Source organism: Diabrotica undecimpunctata, chromosome 2 (genome assembly GCF_040954645.1).
Source record: "Diabrotica undecimpunctata isolate CICGRU chromosome 2, icDiaUnde3, whole genome shotgun sequence".
Taxonomy (NCBI): Eukaryota; Metazoa; Arthropoda; class Insecta; order Coleoptera; family Chrysomelidae; genus Diabrotica; species Diabrotica undecimpunctata.
In genome coordinates this window covers 17,776,445-17,792,298 of record NC_092804.1, presented here as the reverse complement: position 1 = coordinate 17,792,298, position 15,854 = coordinate 17,776,445, and the positions used below count along the sequence as shown (strand labels likewise).

At 34.1% G+C, this 15,854-nt stretch overlaps 1 protein-coding gene across 2 annotated transcripts in view; it reads right to left on the bottom strand.

Annotated features, from left to right (window-relative positions):
- The window catches only part of Kdm2 (Lysine demethylase 2), a 134,493-nt gene that overhangs the window by 8,640 nt on the left and 109,999 nt on the right, over nt 1–15,854 (bottom strand). For both annotated transcript variants that reach the window (XM_072522413.1, XM_072522412.1), the window contains 6 exons: nt 14,362–14,549; nt 7,292–7,569; nt 4,417–4,587; nt 1,777–1,936; nt 1,022–1,160; nt 175–424 (listed from right to left, as the gene is read on the bottom strand). In XM_072522413.1, coding sequence (XP_072378514.1) covers nt 175–424; nt 1,022–1,160; nt 1,777–1,936; nt 4,417–4,587; nt 7,292–7,569; nt 14,362–14,549 — 1,186 coding nt within the window. The remainder of the gene's footprint in view (nt 1–174; nt 425–1,021; nt 1,161–1,776; nt 1,937–4,416; nt 4,588–7,291; nt 7,570–14,361; nt 14,550–15,854) is intronic.

Sequence of the window (15,854 nt, the reverse complement as noted above, 5' to 3'; positions counted from 1 at the left end):
AGATGTCGTGGCTTAACATTCGTGATTAGACAGCAATAAGCAGTACCAAACAATTATTACGATTGGCTGAAGACCGTGAACAACTTGCCAACATTAGGGGGACCTATTATGACAGCAAAAGAAGATTTTTGCTACTACGTATTTGTCCCATTTCCTGTAAATAAAGATACTCACCGAACATTCCATGAGATTGCTAGCACTCTCGCACCGTTGTGGCCCTTTCTGAAGCGGCGTCACAGGCGTCTGCATCCATCCGTCCAATCCGCAATGCGAACAAGCAGCTGTTACTGGCAGCATCGGTTGCAAGCATTGCCTCATATTGCAAGTCTGTTTCGCTCTTCCCGGACCGCCGAATTTCACCATATCCAAGCAGAAACTGCACTCACCACAATCGCTACGTTGACACGCTTCGCACTTCTTACACCTGAAAATATTTTTTCGGTAAATATGTAATTTTTATAAATAAAATATAACAACATAAAAGTGATATCGCGAGTGTTAAAAGTTCATTGCAGAGATAATTTATGTTTATTGGAAATTAGTTGCTGATGTTATTCAGCGCATGTATGGTTAGAAATTATCTGCCAAGTGCTCACTATTCTTTTTACTTTACACACACAAATGTACTTCGAGAACTGAGATAGTACGGAAGAGGCTACTGCAATACATATTTGGCGCCCAACGTGGGGCGTTATACACTTAGTCTCAACCTTACTTCAATACACACACGTTTTGCAATGTGTTTGATCAGTTCCTAAAATATTATGAACCATTTGCCACATTAATTTCAGGAGTTCGTCTTAAAGTGACTTTTACTTTTTAAATTTTCAAAAAATCCAAAAAAAATCCCAAAAAAAAATATTTGAAATAAATAATTATTTCAACTATTATATAAATATTGGTTTCAACAGCCTGAAATCGTCAACGACAATTACCAGATCGTCAAGGAAGTTTATAGGTATGGGCAAAGTACATTTGTAGTGCAAGCGATTTTAATTATCATGAATATGAACATTATTACCTTGTACGTCGTCTTCGAGGTCCACCTTTTTCTCCAGCAACTTTAGGTCCTTTAAAGGGAGGCCGAGGAGGTTTTTGCATGCTTCCTTTATTATATGGACCCCTTGGACTTGGAATCTTTCCTTTTTCATCGTCAGGAACTAAAACAATTAATATTTTTTTGATATTCTACATTATAGTACAATATAAAGTGTCTTAAATAGCTGTAATGATAGATAAGATGGTACATTAATTATCGTGGTTTGCATCTTCCCTTCTTTTCATCTAACAGTAATCTTGATAAAAAATGGCAGATCTTCAAAAGATGATTTTAGACGACGTCTTTAAATATTTACGAAAGTGATTATCTCAGGCTCCAACAAATAAAATAGAGCATATGAACACGTGATACGACAACAAACTATTGAAGTTTAGTGGCAAAATCATGCTACTGGAATTTACTCATTCGAATAATCAGTTCGGATTTTTTTATCACCTCAGAATAAAATTAAAACTACAATAATAATCGGAAACTAGAAAAATAGTAGAAGTAGATTAACACTGTGAAAGAACTATAAAGGAAATATATTTCCGGAGAATTATTTAAAATGTCTACTAATTGTTAGTTATATAGAGACTTGCAGAATAATTATTCCAAGAGTATTTGTCACTAACAGACCATATCATATTTTATTGCAATTTCAAGCTTCAAAAACGCCTATTTTGGATATTCTTTTACATATTTGACAACAAATTTCATACATAATGCAATATTACCTGCAAGAATGGCCCGATCCGTAACTGCCAGTTCTCTGTTATCCTGTCTATGAAGCCCAATCAGTGTTCTGACATCCTGTATTAATGATATGGGATCTTTTAAAAGATCTGGAACGCTTTTCTTATGTGATGGTAACATATGAAGGTATAAAACTATTTCCTGCAAAATAAATATTTTTTAAACTTTAATCTTAGTATGTGCGGAAAAATATGTGGGATGAGTATATTTTCTAAGATGTTTAAAATTGTCGACTATTTTGACACACGTATCTCGCGACGCGTAAAACCCTTGGTAGGGTTAACTGTTACTGTTAAGGCATTACAAGATCACCTTGAAGGATTAGACGGTCTGTCGCCACTAGATGGTAAACAAACCGTCCTTAGCTCAAGAATTCTATTTCAAAAGTAAATAAAGAGCAGTTAAGGCTCCTCTTTCTGCTACCGAAGTACGGCCGACTGGCGCTCCCGGCAGACTACTGAACCTTGTGCCCGACACATACGAGGGTGGATTGATATAAAACTAGCCTTTAATAGAAAAAACAAGTTTTTTGGAATTAAATCGATTTATTTCTCAACATAGTCCCCATTTAGCTCGATACACTTAGTAAGACGATGTTCCAATTTTTTTATCCCATCCGAATAATACTTTTGCTCGAGGTTTTCAAAATAGACCGAAGTTGAAAATAAGAAATATGTCTTTTAAGTTTGTTTTAAGCTTTAATCCAAATAAAGATCATAATCACATCATTACCGCCATTTATTCACTCCATGAGTTAAACAAAAAGCATTAAAAAATTACATAGATAGGTAAAAACCACTTGAAGTAAATGTCTATACAATCATTTTCCTCAAATCCCCTTGTCTACTTTCCTATTTAATGTAATATGTCACCAAATTTCGGACTGTACCTTCCCCATTAATTCCTGCCACATGTGTTATTCTTCATTAAAAGTTCAGGAGCTGTGTGTGTAGATAGTGGATGGCATTAGAACTTGTCTATTTGCCACAGAATATTTGTATTTTTTTTTATTATTATTATTAAGGATAGGATAGGGATAAAAACATGGCCACTCGTTTCTTGTCTAGGGACCCATCAAGACATTTTTATTAAGTTCTTAGTTAAGTTAAGTTTTATTTTTTTATTATTAGTTCAGGAGCTTTGCGGATAGATGACACAATTATTGTAAATTAAGTGCTTCAATAATTACTGATAACAAAAATATTTTATTTTGCCTCATATGGTAATTTTCTTAATATTTCTAATATAATATCCTTAATTTTGATACAAAAATACCTTTATCTTATTTACTTAGAAAAATCCTTCAAAAAAGGCATAATCCGTCCCAAAGAACATCACTGAGTCAATCTGCATAGTCCTCCAGATCCAGACACTCATATGACAAAAGAGTAAAACTTATCCACCAACACTCCACCTCAAGACACATTCAAGCACAGGAAGGACACCTACATCCAGGTTACATATGTACTAGCTTCAAAAACTTTGTAACAATACAGAATCCTGCACATGCCGGCCAATATTTGCTAACAGCTCAAATTTGATCAAAATTTAAGTTCAATTTCTTAAGGTTTTACTCTCAAATATCTCAAAATGCCCAGAGCAATCATAATTTAGTAATATCTAGAGTTAACAGTAAATTCTCCTAAGAAGAAATCGAAGCCAGCATCTCGGAATCAAAGATCCCATTTACAAGTTACCCGCATCATCTTAAGGAAAAACGATTCTCTAGTAGCGTCGTCAGTCTTCACATATTACGAAACCAAGTACATCAAGGCCCTTTTGAGATATTTTCTTTTAACGGCGACAAATCCATTACATTCTGATAGACTCAAATCGAATGTTATCTCTCTCGCCTCTAAAAGCACTGCCCTAAGTGCTGTAAAAATGGACATCTCAGTGCAGAAATCCCCAAAGAATAGCATGCCCTAATTGTGGTCAAGACCGCAAATGTTATGCCTGACCCAAAATACCTTAACCGCCAGGGAGATTAGAATGTATATTCACCAACATATTCCATCGTTAAAATCCCCAATCTACTCTTCAAGAAACCCAGCTCGTCCACTGTGATACCCCCGTTACATATTCTCCTCGAAAATGAAGATATCACTTCTCATATCCAATAGCAAAAAATACGTTTCGCGAGTGAGTTTAGTACCCTAACATTTAGAATTGGGACTCAAAACGTCCTCAATGCGCCTTGTTGCACCAGAGGACTCGTCAGATTCCCTAAACGCAAAGGTTCTTTCCTCCATACTGTTCTAGTTGGGGTGAAACCTATCCTAGATGAGACGAAATCCACACTTACCTCTCACTATGCCAGTGTTTCTAGTGCTATTTTTTTTTAACAGAGCATTGAGTCCACTCTATTTTATTATATTCAAGGTTTGAAAAACAATAAAATTATTTGCAAGTAAATTTAGCGGAAAGTAAACTGATTATCAGTTTGTCTAATAATTTTTTAAAGATTATGAAATCATAAAGTCATTCGTTTTCACATTGATTTCACTTTTTATATTATTTACTAAATTCCTTCATAAACTGTTCCTATTAATTTGAAAAAATTAACCAAAGACTTATCTCACACAAGTCTACTTATTACATATAAGAAGAAAAATACTTACCTTTAAACCATGCAGTTCCGCCTGCGTGAGATGTATATGAGGCCTATCCGGCGGTATAGGAGCATCTTGGCCGGTCGTTAAATGCGAATTTCCTAATAAGCAGTGTACGTACCGTTCCAATACGTACCACAACATTTCTGTGAAAAATGGATAGCGAAATTTTTGAGGGACCTAGAAAATTATCAAAAGTTTTATTGGGGCGACTGACGAATACAATCGACAAAGTTGTTTAAGTTTCATATAATCTATCTCGAGACCTATAAATATTCCTCATTAAAAAAGATACTAAAAAAATAAAATTATTACTTTAGAGAAATACACTTTTTGTAGAACTTTGTCTTTGATTAGAAAACAAAAACAAAAAGTTATTTTAAACAAAACTTATGTATATCAAAAACATTTACGAATTAAAATTATTTTCGATTATATAGGGTCAGTCAGAAAGACGGAATGAACCAAAGTTGTGTTTTTTTAAAACGTATATTAAAGCGTCTGTGTCGAGTCGCGTTAATTCAAACCTGCGATAAGTCGAACCTCTCTATAATTCAAAGTTATCACGAGTTCCCTACAAAATCTCTTTATATTTCAAACTAATACAATACATTTTTATGCACTTGGTAATTCGAACGAAAAAAAATTATTACTATATAACAAAACGACGTGTTAATTCGAACTCATCGGCGTCCAATACTCGACAATTCAAAGTTGCAGAGAGAAAGAGGCGGAAAGATTGTATGTATCAAAGCGCCTTTGTTTTTGTTATGATTAATTTGACTACATATTTGACACACACTTCTCACGAATTGGTTTGTTTAGTTATTAGTTACTGTTACTCTTTCGTTAATATACAGATTAAAATTTTGTTAGTCATGAGCCCTAGAAAGTATAAATGTTTAACGATTACTGAAAAGAAGAAGTTAATCCAAAGGTTAGAGGAAGGTGAGAAGAAAAGTGATGTTGCACAAAAAATTTAAGATTCCTCTGAGTACTTTCTCAACCATAATAAAGCACAAGGAGAAAATTAATGCTGCTAAAACTGCTGGAATACGGAAAAGAACTACTAAAGATGAATTTCCTCGTCTGGAAGAAAGTCTGTTCATTTGGCTAAGACAGTGTAGAGGACAAAAAGTGTCTATTAGCGGAATTTTGTTGAAGGAAAAAGCAAAAGAGTTCGCGTCTACTCAAAGCATCAAAAACTTTGCGGCAAGTGAAGGGAAATTTCAAAAAGAGAAATGGAGTTGTGTTTAAAAAAGTTTGTGGGGAAAGTGGAAGTGTTTCAGAGACATTTTTAATACTGATCTATTTAAACTGGCCTATTTTTCAAATGTTTAATGGACAAGACGCTTTCTTTTAAAAATGTAAAAAGGTCATGGGGGAAAACATAGTAAAGAGAGGTTAACAGTTTTACTTGCAGTAAATATGGACGGATCGGAAAAACTTAAAGTCTTAGTGATAGAAAAAATCAATGAAAACGCGATGTTTCAAAGGTTTGAAATCGTTTCCTACGGATTGTCGTGCTAAAATAAAGAGATAAGGATAAAAGCTTGGATGACGACAGAATTTTTTAACAATTGGCTTTTAACAGTTAATGGGGACACGACACGGCAAAAGCGGAAAATTTTACTATTTTTAGACAATTACACTGTCCACATCAGTCCTTCTACATTGTCCAACGTAAAACTCTACTTCTTTCCGCCAAATACAACTTCCAAATTGCAACCATTGGACCAAGGGATCATACATAATTTTCTCGTTTTAGAATCTCTCGACAAGCAGCTAACTGAAAATACCAGGGTTCTGACAGCAATTTAACTGATTGACAAGTCATGGAGAGGTGGAACACTCCTAACAATTCTCAACTGCTTCAAAAAATCCTGTTTCATAAAAGAAGATTAGGAAAATCTTAGAATACTTATGGATGATGAAGAACCAGCAATAGAACCATTAGTTGACATCAGCGGTGTGAGTTTTTCTGACTTTGTTCAAGTGGATGAAGATGTTGCTGTCTCTTAATCGGTTAGGTTCACTAAACGATGGCGAAATTTTATCTGCGACAGATACGAATGAAAAAAGCAACGATGAAGATGAGTACGATACATCAAAATCTTTGGTAGAGGTGTCAGTTAAGGAAGCAAGATCCTCATTCGATACGTCACAAACCTTCTGTCTACAAAAGGAAAGTGATGAAAAAGCATTTCAGGTACTTTTTCTCTTGAAAAGAATTATTGAGCAGTCTGAGCAGCAGCAATGTGCTTTGAAGCAAACCAGTATAATACAGTTCTTTCGAAAGATTGATTAATTCACGTTATGAATACATATATGTATGTACACTTAATAATTCGAAGTCTTATTTATTTTGTCTTACAAATTTAAAACCATTTGATATTTCAAACACTCAATAATTCGTAATATTTTAAGAGTCCCTCGAGTTTCGAATTAACGAGAGTCAACTGTATTTACAATTTTTTGAGAAAAAACGGTAATATTTAAGGGCTGTGGATTAGGTTTCCAAGTAATAAAAATGTAAATGATATTGTCAAAAATTTTCTAGTGTAGTGTCCTCCATTTAACAATGAAGAAGATTTTAGAAGGAATCCATCATATTGGGGTACGTGGAACCAAAAGATGATGAATGAGTCTCTGAGGTACATTACCAAATGTTGTATACACATGCTACAATATATGAAACGTTGTATATTCTGACTGTTAATTTTTTGTATTTTTATTTTTGTTTTTTTGGCATATTTTTACAAAATTCATACGATTTTATACATATTTAACAATTGAAAATGTCCTTTTTTTGTTCATCAATAAATAATTGTAGCGTATTCGAATAATATTATCAATTATTACAGTATTAGTTTTTACTACTCACCTTCGTTGTATCTTCAACTTGAGCTATTTTCAACTGTTGGTCAATTCCGTACGAATGTAAGAAATTCCCGCCGAAAACTAGCGAATCCATCGGAGTGTACACGGCGTGTATCCATCCCGTGGGAATGAAGAAGGTGTTCCCTTCGTGCAAAACTATCCTGGCGCATTTTTCCACTGTATCGCCGAAGAAAATGTCTGATTGTTTACCCGAGAGAACCCAACGTTCGTATAGTCCGAGATTGTGTTCTGTAGGGGGAATTAACCAAAAAACTTTTCCACCTACGAATTTTAGAATGATAGTATTTAAAAAGAGATATTTATAAAGTATATTTGTAGTACGAGGACTACTTTTTAAATTTTTACAAAATATAAAGACAATTATGTAATCCATTACAATTTCCGTTTTATTTTTTATCGCGTGACTCGCACGGAGAGTTTTGAAACGCAGATAAAAGGAACGGGCCAACGGCCAATCTGAATACACCCATGCTTTAACCAATAGGATCGTGCGAATTAGGACTAGTTGGCGTAAAAATAATCTTAGCTCGGGGAAATAAGATTTCTCGTTACCTGACAAATCCAGGTAGCTGAATATTTTTTTAGTTATTATAGGCCTATATAAAGAAAACTTTTCTGCAGAGATTTCCGAGTCTTTTTCTTACCATTAACGAGATTAATATTTGAGATAAAATTACAAAACTTTATCTTTTGAAACATAAAAAAGCTTTCGTCTGAATTTAACTGGTCTGTCAGAAGTAAACAACGTATACTTTGTTAATATGTTAATTGGTGGCGTTAGGAGAAAACAAAAATTTATGGAATTATTTTAATAATATAATTTTTTTAAAATATAAATAATAAATAAATAAAATTACTTTATTAAATTTTAAAAGTATTATTTAAATTGTAAAAATACAGAAAACAGTAAGAAACTTCGCGCTAGTCTACTGTACCGCCTACTCTACCATCTTCTTTTTTTTTTTTTAATTCCAAGCTATTTATTGATAATAATTTAAAAAAGTAACTAGTTTCATTTTAAAAATAAAGACGAGTAGGACTTAACATGTTATAGTAATATATTAAAATAAATAACTTTTTAGAGAAACATGTAACCCGTGAAGCGTTGATCAATGAGCTGCAGGCTAAACAAATTGTTTTTACAAGTAAAACATCCTTGAGTAGAATATTAAAAGATTTGGGCTTTGAATTTAAAAAAGATGGTCATCGAAAAGCTTTAATTGAAAGAACTCATATCGCAGCACAACGAGCGTGTTTCTTACGTCAATACATGGAAAACGCTATGAACTGTCTGTTTTGCCTTGCAATTCTTAGAAGGCACAGATTAAACAAAATTCTGGATTTTGGTTTCGTCAATAGAAATCTTTTAATTTCTACTTTTGCGATTTATTATCAGATGTCGATATGGCGTCCATACTAAGGCCATTTTATTGTTGCTTCTTTTCGACAAAAAATATTTGTTTTCACGTTCAGAGATTCTGTAACAGTCGCTCTGATGAGTCCTGTTAGCATGAAATACGTATAAGCGAATTGTAGATGCACTATACGTGAAATCAGATCTTAACTGTCTTTCTTTTATTAACGTAAGTGTTTCAAAAACATACAAACTTTACTTTTTCGTGTCTGGATCCGAATACAGTTTTTCTGCCTAATATCGGGCTACGTCTACACCCTTTGTATTTGCGAGCCATAAATCATCGAGGGTGCACTGTGATGGGCAAAGTCTTCATACTCTGAGGTGCTCCACGTTCTGTATTTCCCCACATTCACAAAGTGCGTCGCTGTCTGTCTTGATGCCCCATTTAATGAGGTTCTGTTTTACAGGGGCAACACCTGTGCGTATGCGATTGAGTGTCCGCCAGGTTCTCCAGTCCAGGTTCATTCTATTAGGTCGTTCTGTATGTAGGGGGAACAGTTCGGGTGGTTCGACGCTGACATTTCTCATAAACCTTTTCCTTGATTTAAGTCGGCTGATTCCTGGCAGTTCGTCAAACCCGTATAATTGGTGCCTTTCATCGAAAGTTTGCCTGAACTTCTCCACATATTGTGAGGCGCATCTACGGTCGTCTGGTGATGCGAATCCAGCTAGAGGTAGAAGCATGCTTATACGTGTGGTGCCAAAGGCAAATTGTGCATACTTGTACAAAAAGATTGAACAAGTATGCTTAACAAGCTTGCAGTTGTGTCTGTAGCCGCCTTAACTTGCATCGACCATCTATTATTCTTTTACTACTGTTCAGCGTTGTCATTTTTTATTAGATACTTTCAGAAGTCCGTTATTCTATGACCGTATGTGAATTATTAACATAGAAGTTAATAAATTATCTATGAGCACAACCTGGCAACAGTGTTGTCGCTAAAACCCAATTATCATCTCTCAGAATTTAGTGCCTAGAATTTTGATATTATATTATATCTTGTGAAAGAGCTTAAAAAGAATTCCGTTAAAGATTAAGGAAAAACTGTCGAATTGTGGAAAGATAAGTTAAAATAAAATGTTTTACAGCGTCAGTTGCGTTATTTAATAGTTTACCTCGTATTTTTATATTGATCTACATACGTTAATAATTATATAAAAAACATTACCCAAAGATTTTTAACCCAATTTGTTGTGTACTTTACTACACTTCACATTTTTTTCATAATATTGCTTCATTTACTTAGCCAATTTCTAACAGTTGTATTTCACAATGTAATAACATAGGTCAAATTCTAGGAATACAGTAATGCAACGTCAATAGCACTTTATGTGGTGGTCGTTTATATACAAACAAAATTGTTCCAGTATTAGGTCCTTTTAGATCGAAAGACCATGACAGTTATGTTTCTGTAATAATAAATGAACTGTGATATACGAGAAGTATTACGCGTCCTCCGGAAAACATTGGGATGAAATTAATTTAGATGCAAAGAGAAGGAAAATTCAATGTAAACCCAGTTTCAATTTATAATTATCTACAAAATGTATAAAAAGTACTGTAATTTGTTAATCTTTAAAGCGACTTTTAAATAAAAGTTTTTTCGGAATTAATCAATGTAAGACAAATGTGTGAAACGCTAGAATTGTTTCAGAAGTGGCTATTACTGTGGCGCACCCAGGGGGGGTTTTGGGGGTTAAATTACCACTTTAAATATGTAGAACACAATAATTATTGTATAAATAGACAATAATTAATAACATTTTTCATTATATTCAGATATATATACCTAATATTAGACTTATGAAAAAGTAGACAGAACGAGTCTGTTGCGAGTAGCATGCGCCTAGAGGACTGTATCTGCGGCGGCCTTGTGGACTATCACGGGTTGTGTTCTTCTGCATGTGTTAGCAGTAGAAAAGAGACATCTCTATGGGAGAAGAAAGAATTTGACAACAGCTATAAAAAAAAAGAAAAAAGGGAAAGATCAATGGAAGATGACAGGAGAGTGGAACAACAAGGAAGATGTTGCTCAGTGGACAAAGATGCCGATCCCGAGCCTAAGGGACTGGGTAGATTGTCTGTTTTAGAGCGTATCTTCATAAGTTCAGAAAGACAGATAAATGCCTATACTGCGAATATTCCGACATTGTTACTACACAATGCTGGAGTGTAATAGATGTACAGTGGAGAGAAACAGAATGTATAAAGAAATAGGTATGAACCCTGTGATTGTAAGAGAGATGATAGTGAAGATGACGGGAAATACGAAGGGATGGAATAGTGTTCACAATTATTACATCCGAACAGTCATTAAACAGAAAGAAGAAGAAGAGAAACACCAACCGGGCTAACGACAGAGATAAGATCTAATTACTATTTTAATGGGAATAAGTCGCAATTGAAGGTTAAAATAAGTTTATTGACATTTGAATTTTTGATCTTTGATCTTGCACTGATAACTTGTTTATACTCCAACAATTAATAGAAAAAAGAATAGCGGTTGGTACCGAAGTACATTTAGCCTTCATCGACCTAGAAAAGGCGTATAATACAGTTCCAAGACTTAAATTGTGGCAAGTTTAACAACAACTCGACATTAATCCATACCTTTTAGGAATAATCACAGAAGTATGTAGGGATAACACTACTTACCTAAAAATCGGATATAGACTATCAGAGCCAATAAAAGTAACCAAAGGACTAAAACAAGGATGCAGTATGTCACCCTTACTGTTTAATTTATACATTGAGACAGCCCTCCAAAATTGGAAAAACCACTGCCAGGGAATGGAAATCCCCATAGGAAATGATGTACTGTTCTCCCTGAACTTTGCGGATGACCAAGTCATCCTAGCTCAAGATTCTTATGATCTAGAATTTATGATAAAGCGTCTATAGAGAGAATATTTAAAATGGAGGTTACAAGTCAGCATGAAGAATACAGAATATTTAATTAATTATCAATTCAGATGCAGGGTTTGAAGTGTTGATGGACGAGGACGTGTAAATCAAACAAGTCAAAAAATTTAAATATTTAGGTCCACTCATTGCTAAGAACGGCTTGGGAGAAACCGAAATTAAACACGAATTAATCAGGGACGTAAAATTGTAGGATGTCTGAACTCCTTATGGTGGGATCACCACATTTGTAAAAGGAACAAAAAAAGAATAGGGAAAACCATGGTTGAATCAGTTCTTTGTTATGGTTCTGAAGTATTGAATTTTACGTAAAAATTGGAAATTTTTCTTGTTTCAATGAAGAATAACTTGTCAAATGATTGATTACAAATAATAAATTAGTAATGAAATTAAAAAAAAATAATGAATACAGTTTTAAGATTGCATGAGTTCTTCTAAAGTCTCCCACAATAATTTAAAAAGTGGTTAAAAATTTCAATTGAGATTGTGACTTTGAAATTCGATTTTGCTCACCCTATCTGCAGCTTCAACTGCAGTAAAAATGGTCAGATTTTGACATCCGTACCATAACCAAAAATTTTTTAATGTGTTTTTTGTGGAGTCCAGTGTACAGTCCTTTGTGTTTTTCATCGTTTAAAGAAAGAAAAGAAAAAATAGAAGCAATTTTCTGCTTAGCACATGGTCTCTCCTAGTAGGATACCGTCGGCTTAATCGGCATAGTGCGTAACTCCTTTCATACATATTTTACAGGAGACACAAAAAACGATTTAAAAACGACTTTACCTTTAAATGTATTTACGTTGACCATAGTTATTGTTTTTGTTGATTAGAAAATATCATAAAGGTGGAAAGTATTAGATACTTTTCTAATATTTTAACTTAAATCGCAAGAATTTAAAAAAAATGGATATACGCAGTTTGCTTTTTTGTATTTTAGCTTAAAAATTGGAGATTATACTCATTTTTCTTACCATTTAAAATGAAACATTATGCAATAAAAAATCAACATAAAAACATGTTTATTCATGAAAGTATAAGATTTATGAACTTAAAACTAAAAAGGATGAAAAAGTTGAACATTAAGAAAACTTAAAAACTAAAAAGAATTAACTAATGATGAGGTAAATTATTATAGAAATCGTGATAATCGCTTTCCATGCTCGTCTTAAGTTGTTGGAGGTGTGCATATTTTTCTGCTTTAATTTTTAGTCTTTGTTTGTGTAATGCCGGTATATTATCTGTATTAGTTGCTTGAATGCTGCTTATGTTCAGTCTTATTGGAAGAGTTTGCCAATCTTTCTCTGAATGTCGAAGTTTAAAAAACACTCAATCGTTGGAATATTTCAATGCTTTTAGGTCGATTACCAATTGTCCAGAGATTGTTCCTGGTCTAATGGATTTAAAATATTTCAATTCATCATATTTTTTGAAGAAGTCGTGCATAAGGTATTCAACTCTGTAAGGAGCTTTTTGACATGCTGCTTTGCAGATAAATACGTAATCTGCGGGAATATTGATTTTCTTGTTTAGAATCTTTCTTTCGATAACGGAATGAACGCTGTCCACTTCCATTTGAGTATGGCCCTTATGTAAATATTTATGTATCACAGTTACACCCTTTTCCAGTGCAAAATTAAATAGACCATTTGACAAAGTAATGTTTCGGTTTTGATAACCGCAGCCGTCACTCCATAGTATAATGTTAATGTTACTTTGATTTTCTAATTGATGTTCTTTCACATGTCCCTCCAAAAAAAGAATTATTATACTTGTAAATTCGTTGCTTGTCAATCCGCCCTCACTCTCATTCCAAAGGTAACAGTAGCCTTGTTTGCGCTTAATGTCAAATAGTGTGAAATTATGGACGATAAGTTTGGTCTTATAATAAAGCGCAGAAACATTGGATTTTGGAGAGAGCAAAACTGATTGAAGATCCATTGTTAAAACTTCATGTTGAGACTCCTTATCTGCACTCTTTTCATTTCTTGCTTCATTTTTTAGTGTTATGTGTTCATTGTATTCATCTTCTGTTGAATTGCCTGTTTGATAAGCGACACATTTGTCGCATTCGGTTGATAAAGTGACAGCCGTTGCTTATCGAATTCCTTATGGAATGTGGCAATTGATACAGGTGTGTGATTGTGTGTTTTGCAGTAGTCGTTTCTATAAACTTTATATAAATGGGCTTTAGAGTTCCAACTCGGTTCTAATTATTAAATAATTCACTATACACGTGCACACATTGACACTTCGTAACAAACTGATGGATTTACGAAGTTTGCTGACTCAATTTGGCGGGAAAAAAATCTTGATTTATGGACTTTTCTAGTGTATGCGTTATAATATTTTCTACTAGATGGTACAAAAATGCAATTTTGTTAAAAAAGTGAAGTTAAGCACTTTGCCGATTAAGCCGACGATACTTAATATTTGACGTAAGTGAATCATTATTAAACTAAAATTAGTTATTTACATCATTGCTCTCTTGTAGAATAGGTCCGAAGATCGAAGATGGCTTTGTAAGCCGAAAGCGCTCAGCTAGCAAATAAATGTTTATACACTTCAACAATACTTTTCTTTTTCATTCTTTGATTTGTCATAAGTGTGTACCAAAACATATCAGTCTTTTCATTTATTTTATAATGAAAAACGCTAAGATTAGTAGCGATATTTTACAATTTAAACAAATCCATCAATAACCGATTTTGCTTACCTTTTAGAATATGATACCATACGGATGTCCCTCCGAAGTCTACGTGGAAATCTGTGTAACAGCCTTTGACAGACATAAGGCAGTATTTTTGAACTTTAGGATATTTCATTTCTTCTAATACGTTTGTAGCTTCTACTTGGCTTTCTTTCAAATGCCTAGGCCATACGCAGTCTACCCAGTCTATTTGTCTGTAATGAATGAATAATAAACAAATTGACGACCAAACAAGTTGAGAATTTGATACAATGGATAAGCAAATATATATGAAGAGTGTCTTAAGATTTGTGTGGCATCGATCAAATTCCCAGCTTCTTATCGATACGTTGACGTATTGTTAACAATTTCTTTCACTGAGGAGACGCGTCTTAGATTACGAAAATTATTGCCTAAAGGCCCGTTTTCACACTACGTCTATTGTACGTTTTGTGGGTCATATAAAACGTACGACAAAATGTACGTTTTGTCCAGTTTATACACACTACGTTTTTCCTTCCGTTTTCTACCTTATTTCTAATTCAGAGTCTTGAGTTGTGTGAAGTTTGTTTAGTGATTTTTTGTATTATGGATGAAACACGGCTGCTTTCTTTTATTTTTTCAACCATAACGATACTATGACTGAGGAAAAAGGGGATGAGGAGGGAAAAGACAAGATGGTCAGGAGAGTGGGCTTCTAAAAAGAAGCCAGTATTCCCACGTCTCGTTACTAAAAGAACTGAGAGGCGAACCAGATGACTGGCGCAATTATTTGCGAATGGACACATCAGCCTATTGTCAATTGCTAGAGTTGGTAACACCATACATATTGAAATAAGACACCTCATGAGAAAAGCCATTACACCCCATGAAAGACTCACAGCAACTCTCAGATATCTTACAACAGGACGCAGCGTCAAGGACTTGGAGTTCACAATCATAATATCCAAACCAGCGTTAAGCCAAATAATTTCTGAAACCTGTAATGCAATTTACTTGGTTTTAAAACATAACTACTTAAAAACTTTTATACAATTCAATAAATTCCCCGAGAAAATCGTGGGTGCATTGCCGCAAATCTGACATTATTAGGCTTTTTTGGTAAAAATGAAACGAACTGCAGTGGAACTAGTCGTCAAATAAGTCAAGATCGGACAACTTGTCTGAACATGTATTTTCACGTAACGTTTTATCCTATCAGTTCTCGCAAAACTATGCTTCTCCCATCATTTCTACGATCTGACCTTGGATTTCATTTCGATTCGACAAGACGTACGTTTTGCTGTTTACATGCCACGTTTTATTGTATAGGATTTGTCCTATCCAACAAAACGTACAATAAGACGTAGCGTGAAAACCGGCCTTTAGAATCACTAAACTGAGCCTACACTGAGAGCCACACAGAAGAATGGATCGAATCCATTTCTCACTGAATTATAGTAAGTATTTTCTTCTTGATAACGAAAGTTATTTTTTATGATTTTATATGGCAGTCAACCTCTTAAATTAATTCGTATTGT